This window comes from Cibotium barometz, chromosome 32 (assembly GCF_041138505.1).
Source record: "Cibotium barometz isolate CiBa-2024 chromosome 32, ASM4113850v1, whole genome shotgun sequence".
Classification (NCBI taxonomy): Eukaryota; Viridiplantae; Streptophyta; class Polypodiopsida; order Cyatheales; family Cibotiaceae; genus Cibotium; species Cibotium barometz.
Genome location: NC_141077.1, coordinates 46535695 through 46543642, shown reverse-complemented (window position 1 = coordinate 46543642; position 7948 = coordinate 46535695). Strand labels below are relative to the sequence as shown.

At 36.9% G+C, this 7948-nt stretch overlaps 1 protein-coding gene across 1 annotated transcript; it reads left to right on the top strand.

Moving 5' to 3' along the window:
* The first annotated feature begins 5011 nt into the window (after positions 1 to 5011).
* On the top strand, positions 5012 to 7366 carry LOC147620258 (peroxidase P7-like). Its single transcript, XM_086772437.1, has 4 exons — positions 5012 to 5301; positions 5675 to 5866; positions 6120 to 6285; positions 6887 to 7366. The coding sequence occupies exons 1-4, from the start codon at positions 5080 to 5082 to the stop codon at positions 7297 to 7299; spliced, it is 993 nt and encodes a 330-aa protein (XP_086628563.1). The 5' UTR covers positions 5012 to 5079; the 3' UTR covers positions 7300 to 7366.
* Positions 7367 to 7948: the final 582 nt, after the last annotated feature.

Below are 7948 nucleotides of genomic sequence, written 5' to 3'. Positions count from 1 at the left end.
CATCAAGATTAGTGACTTTTTCTCCAATTTTGGTCTTGAAATTTAAAAATTTGGTGCGGCTCCCCCAAAATTTGATCGCAAAAGCTTTAGAAATTAACCATATAGAAAAGGAACTTTCACCATTCAAGATCACCATAGTTATCTTCTTGATCAAGAAAATCAAGAAAGTGCATAAAATGATTATAATTGGTAGAATTAGGAAAAACAATGGATTGAACAAGAGCTCTGATACCTCTGCAAGATGAAGCCCCACTCATTACTTGGAGTAGAAAACAAGGGTGTAGGTCACCATCCTAGAATCTCAAAGGGAGAATCTCACCATGGAAGCTTGAGCCATAGGCATCAAGGTAATGTGCTATCATAGGTTCCTTTACAAATATGAGCCATTATCTTATATACTTGGCCCATTTCACACTCACTTATTATGGCCATGCCCAGAAGACTAGGTCCCAAAGTCCAACATATGAACAAGTCCGTGGGCCCATAGCCTCCACCAGATTACACTCTCTCTAGCTCTGAGTCCCATCCCTCACAAATTAGACTTTATAGCTCGTAAATAAGTTTACATTATAATGAGCTATTCGATGAATCTCTATTGGTTGGTCTCTATGTTAGCCTCATTATGTCTGGACATGGGATGTAACAGATCTCGTGTAAGATTAAATGCCCTAACATGAGTCAAGTTGTTCAGTTAACCCTTGGGGGGTGCACTACTAGAAAACCCTAGGTATCACGTGCATTATTAAATAACCCCTCTTTACTTATGAACTAACAGACTTTTTTCTAAAGTTGAATTAAAAACCCCCTCCTATTAATGTAATCCTGTTAATTTTTCTCAATGTATCTAATTAAAAAACCCCTCCTGCTCTGCTGAACTCACGTGGTACACTAACATTTTTTGAGGTGAACCCCCCGAGAGTTCACCAACAAATGTGCCACAAATTTATGTAAAAATATCCAAGTTATGTTGAGAATTAATGTCTCTTAAAATTTATGCATTAATTTAGCCACTTAATCTGGCTTAATGCGAGTTCATCTTAGATCCCTTGTGGTGGTTTGCACCTCCTTGGCTATGAGGCCCTTAAAGGCACATGAGGCCTAAGCTAATGGCTAGTCCCCACCAGCACTGGCACCAAAGATGTTCACTAATTCAAACTATCTAAATATTTCAAGAATTAGAATTAGAAATAGATAGAGAAAGCAATTTAAGGGTCATTTGGGAACTTACAATTGGCCAACCGTGTTGGAGTTAAACAACTCAAATGTGCTCTCTTCTTTTGTCACTTTAAAGAAGAAGTCCTCAATGGTGTGTGTGAAACTAGGAATGAAGCTATGTATAACTTCTCTCTACCTTGCCTATTCTCTCTTGAGCTAGAGGTGGAGATAGAGAGATGGAAGAAAAGAAGAAATAGAGGTGAAAAAAATTATCAAGCTTTCAAGAGTAGACACATCTCTACTCACATACATAGTAACTAGAAACAAAGGGAAGCATGTAAACATCAACAAACAGTAGACAGTAGTCAAGAATCAAGTAACCTTTCTCACAATGAGGTTTGCCTTTCTCGTTAATCAAAATATCTTATACAAGATATTGAGAAGATATCATATGTTATAATTAGCCACCCATGAGATGTCTAGGGTGCCTGCTACCAAAATTGAGAACTAATGTATATATCAAAATAATGGCCACCTATTAAATAAGATTTTGAAGCCCAATATCCCACTCAATTACATCATGAATACATAAGCACTTAGTGCAAAATTATTTCAGTGAGATTACAAAAGTTCTTTTACACATCAAAGGTAATGTTGACGAATATGTTTTACAATGCTTCCTCAAGAGGGAGGTGTTAGACATCATTTTGTAGGTTCACCTACATTCTAGTTTATTTTGAGGAAAGGTAGGTAGAGATCTTCAATTATGTTCTCACTTGTAATGTTTTGGCATTTAAAAGTTTAATTTCTTATAGTCAAATGTAAAAGCATAAAGTAGTCTAGAGAATAGACAAGTGTTATTAAGTCAATATTAGGTAATTTGGGAAAAATCTCACATTTTGGGAATCAATTACTCCATATAGTTTTGGACATATCTTAAACATACTAACTCCAAATTTGTCGGAGATCATAGATTTAGATTCCACTCTTCAAGATCTTTCCAATGATATGTCACATGAGGGGGTTTTGACAAACTTTTGGACAAGTTCACCACAAATGGGAATGGGATTTTTCCCAAATTATCTAATATGGTGTTTATTGCTGTCATGGGTGCATTTTAGGCTAATTTTTTGGCATGATTGTGGACCACTTCTTTTGTGATGTTAGGAGCTCATTTGAGCTAAAAACCATTATACTTAAGCTTTATTAATATAATGATTTAGCCTTTGGTTTTCTTAATCTATTATCTACCTTGAGCTTTTAATTAGTCATCTTAATAATGTGTAGTGTTCTTGGTTTTTATTCTCCTTAGATCCTAGGGTTTGGACTCTTCCAACTTAAAGCTTTTGAGGATGGCTTGTACATATTGTTTGTGGGATATAACATACCATTTTTCTTAAATTAATATCACGAATATTATGAACTCCCATGATTTTGTTGACCCACTTTCCTCCCTTATGCTCTTTAAAAGACAATCTCATCTTAAGTATCTAAGCATTGCGTGATTATTAAGTCATTCCTTCTCATCTACATAGTCTACACTCATCTTAAAATGTTGATTAATTTTTACATGCAGGTATATTCAAATGATGCTATGTAAGGGGAAGAAAAATGGGAGTTTAAATGGAATAAGAACTATAATTTATGGGATTTTAAATAGAATAAGAATTATAATTTATGAGACACACTTAATAAGTTTAAGATATCAGTGTCCATCAACTTGAATACGGTTCGATTATATATAATTTGGTTGGTAGCTTATTAAATTCCCTAAAATGTTGGGTGCTAATTATGTAGCATCTTGATTACATAATGTAATATTATTTATTTAAATTTGCATTCCTTTGATGTGAACTTATTGTATGAGAGAATAATGTATTATTATTTATTTAAATTATGAACTTATTGCATAATAGAATACTTACACAAAGTTATAGATCAACCTTCCCTTAAAGTAGGTTGAAGGGCGGTTGAAGGCTACAACATAAGCACTGAGATTTGAGTCGCCTCAAAAAGTGACAATGCACTAAAAAAAGACATGATTAACACATGTTTATATAATTGTCTAAGATCATATGTTATGAAACTTTTTGTAATAAATATAGATAAAATCACCAAATATGTTTATATTCTTTAATCTTAAGCTATGCATTAAGTGTAGACCTCCTAACTATTTTTTCAATGCTTTTATCTAGCATCGACATATTTCAACATGTATCGTACACTATAGTGGCACTAGCACCTACCTTAAAGCACATTCCTTAAATTAATCAATATTAAAGGGAGTGTATAAAGGAATCTAAATCCTTTAAGGTTTACTAGGGCTAAGACCAACTAGAAGTTGAACACTATTGTTTATAAAATGAATAACTGACCTAAATCTTTAAGAAAAAAAGGACCAAGCTATAAGATCATTATCCAATATAAATTTTAAGATCTTGAATTAGAATAAGTTTTACAATTAGATATTTTCAAGCTGCATAAAACACAAATCTTTTTTATCTTAAAAAGCTAACCTACACACTACTTGCATAATTGACATCATGAATTGACAAATCATTAGCGTGAAGTTTGCATTCATTAATCTTCGTAGAAATACATTACTAGACGTTTGCACCATGTCATGCATTCATGAAAAGTGAAACCACAAGGATTTAAGAAGCGAATAAGCAACTTAATGTGGTTCTTTTTATAACTAAAATTTTATATTAAAAAGTATACAGAGATAGCATCGTTTGATGGACTATGAAAACAAATCCTTGAAATAGCTTATGAGAAGCTCTTGGGGTTACATGCATAAAAGATTTTCTAATTAAACAAGAGAAAGATTTTGAATGTTTGGTTCAACAAGAGATTGTTCTATTATGTTTAGATTTATTGAAGGAGGCGAATTTAGAATGTTGAAATTTATGATTTATTTGATACCTCTTGAACACACCTGATATATATATATATCGAACACCTTGAAAAGTAGTCGAGGATAGAAGATCATGACATATGACTCCTATGTACATTGAGAAAGTGCATGCAAAACAAAAAGAAACATATACGTTATGTAAATAAAAATATAGTATTGAAAAATGAGTTGTTATAATTAATATAAAACCTACAAAAGGTGAAAATGCTTCAACTCATATGACTAGCATTGATATATGTTTTCTTTTTAAATAGTTAACAAGTGGGTCACTATAGTGTACTAGCACGAGTATACATAAAGAGACATCTAGGAAGACATGCAATTAGCTTAGTGATATGTTATTAAAAAAAAGGTTTACATTGTAATCATCTTTTTGGTTTTGATTTGGTTGCCTTCTCTAAAGTCAATAAATCATAGTGTAAGTGGGTTTCACAATTAAGTTTCTAAAACCCACTTTTGGGTTTGAGAAAGTTATAACTTTGAAAACAAAGCAAAGCTTTTTCAAAGCTTCAAAGAAATAGAAAGAGGCAGACAATGTGTAAATACCAGCATTAAACAATAAAGAGCCACAACCAACAACCAGCATACCTCATCGTGACAACCCAATTGTGCAACACAAAGAAGTAGGGTAAAAGAATGGCAACATGACACAAATGTAAGCCACTTATTACTTACATATTTTTATATGAAGAGGAGGCCATAATATTAAATCTAGGGACATTCTCATGCATGGGGCAATTATGTGATTAGAAAAGAGAAGACATGGGGCAATCTTGGTTTAAGTGGATCATTAGTGGCTATTTGGCTCACTGTTGTCGAACACTACATAAAAGCTAGCAACAGTGAAGAGATTAGGCAGCATTATTATAAAGCTTAATACAGCGATATTGGATAGTTACAGGCCTAGGACTGTCTATAAATGGGCAGCCGTTAATGGGTTTTGCTCAGCCTCCTTTCTTTTGCTGTACTGGATCAGCTGGTGACCTGCTCTCAGTATAGCTAGGGGTATGAAGGGCAGGCTAATTAGCTTTGGGTTTCTCATTGTGATCATAGCCATTCATGGCAGCCCATGGACAGCCCTTGGTGATACGTTGCAAGCTGAATTCTACAGCAGCTCTTGCCCCGACCTAGAGAGCATAGTGTACAACAACATGCAGCAAGCGGTGGACCAAGAGCCCCGGATGGCTGCGTCCATCCTCCGCTTGTTCTTTCACGATTGCATTGTGCAGGTAATATCATGTTGTACCTGAATTATTATGAGGGCAGGGCTGATTGCCTTCATAATCGAGGTGTTAATCACTCTGCCGGGCTTGAGAACTATAGCTTAAGCGCTTTGATTGACTGCATAATCGAGGTGTTAATCGCTTGGGAGCTATATATTAAGCGATTTCATAATTGGTACATAATTGTACTGCTAATCACTTTGCGTTACTTGAGAACTATATGGGTATGTGCGTGTGTGTGCGTGTGTGTGTGTGTGGCCGGGTGTGCGCGCGTGCGCCCCTGTGCGTTGTGTATGCATGGCAGCTCGTGGTGTGTGAATTTATGACGATCGTCAACTTACGTGTGGTTGGTTGTTGCATGGGCACGAATATATTGAAGGGTTGCGATGCGTCAATCTTGCTGGACGACACCGCCAGTTTCCGAAGTGAGAAGAGCGCAGCGCCCAACCTCAACTCGGCGAGGGGCTTCGATGTTATCGACGCCATCAAGGCCGACGTTGAGGAGGCATGCGAAGGCGTCGTCTCCTGCGCCGACATCCTCGCCTTGGCAACTCGCGATGGAGTGGCCCTCGTGATCATCATCCCCTCAATCACTGATTAAACCCTTACAAATCCAAGTCCTTTACAGTTTAAACAACTGATTTCAATTCACTTAATTACAATCATTTAGCTATCCCGTAGCACACACTGCCAGTAATCACGCCATTAGGTTAATCTACTTCATGTTCTGTGACCAAATAATCCATCGTCTTGTGTAATTAGCTTATTGGGACCGCCCGCGCTGCTCTAATTATCTGATTACAGTACTCATCTTGCCGCTGCAGAGCGGAGGGCCAAATTGGACGGTTCTACTGGGCCGAAGAGATTCAAGAACTGCGGGCTTTGATGAGGCTAACAACGTCATCCCATCTCCCTTCTCTACTGTGAATGATCTCATCTCTAATTTCAACGCTCATGGCCTCTCTTTGCAGGACTTGGTAACTCTGTCAGGTTAGTTCAGACCTCCTCCTACTACTACATATAAAATTTTGGAGAGATCTAGGATGTGGCACTATCTACCACGGGGTCTTAAAGACCCTTATCAGGTGATATCAATGGATGATATTGATCTAAATCGCGATGTTTCTTTTGGACCGTCAGATAAAGTAAACTCGGATAAGTAAACTGCATTAGATGAAGTAAACTCGGATAAGTAAACTATACCATGGGATGAGAGTGAATTTGGTTTTGTGACTTAAAAAAATTTGGAGCAAGATGTTATGTGCAAAAAAAAGAGTTGAACTCGAGACTTTAGATCACCGATTTCCGGAAACCTCTTATCATACCTTCAAGCAATGAAACCATGTAGTTTAAAGCTATTAATTAATTTACTTGTCCTAGCTTTTACTTCACCGAGTTTACTTGATCAAGAGCCAAGGTTACTTTGAAAATAGATGGTCGAGATTTGTACATGCAATCTTGAGTGCACGATGGCCATGGATCTCAGTTAACAAGGGTCTTTAAAGACCGTGTCGTGGTCTATAGTGGCATGGATGACTCTCCAATGGTTGGGTAGTGCTACAGACATTTATGATATTATTAATGAATGCAGGTGCCCATACTTCTGGTGAAGCTAAATGCTTGTTCTTTAGAGACCGACTTTACAATATGACTGGAGATGGAAAGCCAGATTCTACCATGAACAAGTACTACCTTCGGAACCTCCAAGACCAGTGCCCTCCGAAGGTAGGGGATGCTAACAGATCACCGTTGGATGCCTACTCTCCCACCTCCTTTGATAACCACTATTTCCTCAACCTTATGTATGGAAGAGGACTCCTCTTCTCAGACCAGGTCCTCTATTCCACACCAGGTAGCCCAACTGTTCAGCTTGTGCGCAGCTATGCACAGAATCCAAGGCTCTTCTTTCGCAACTTTGTAACGTCCATGATCAAACTGGGCAACCTTAATCCCCTCACAGGTGACAGTGGGGAGATCCGTAGAGTTTGCCGGATGCACAACTAAGATTCCTTCATATCTGGAGTTACTGTACTAAATAAGCAGTATAATTTGATGGCGTCGCTTTACATAATATGTTGTGTTAAGCATCGATTTACATGAAGTCCATTTAGCCCTTCGCAAGCTTATAATACTAGTGGGAAAATTGCCATGTGCATGTGACTTCTCTCTCCATCATAAATGGCAAGATAATTATGTGTATATGGCTTCTCTCCCCATCATAAATTGCAAGATAATTATGTGTATGGAATATTATACTAAGAGATGGAAACTTCTCCCTTCATCTCATAACTTCACATGAATAAATTCATGGTGATGATCGACATGACTGTTATTGCTTATGTATTCCTTTCACCTATTCAAAAACTAAACACTGTTGTTTGATCGAGTATTTTCTCTACTTTTGAGATTAGGGAGAAATGATATGCAAGATATTCAAAATCTCTCTCTCTCTCTCTCTCTCTCTCTCTCTCTCTCTCTCTCTCACACACACACACACACACACACACACACACTTTTGCATACTCATATATATACACATATATATACATCTATGCTACCTCTTGAAGATCCAATCAACATTTGGGTAGATTTCCTAGTGGACAAAGACATTCAACAAAAATAGGAAGTGATTAGCCTCAACACTACTCACAAT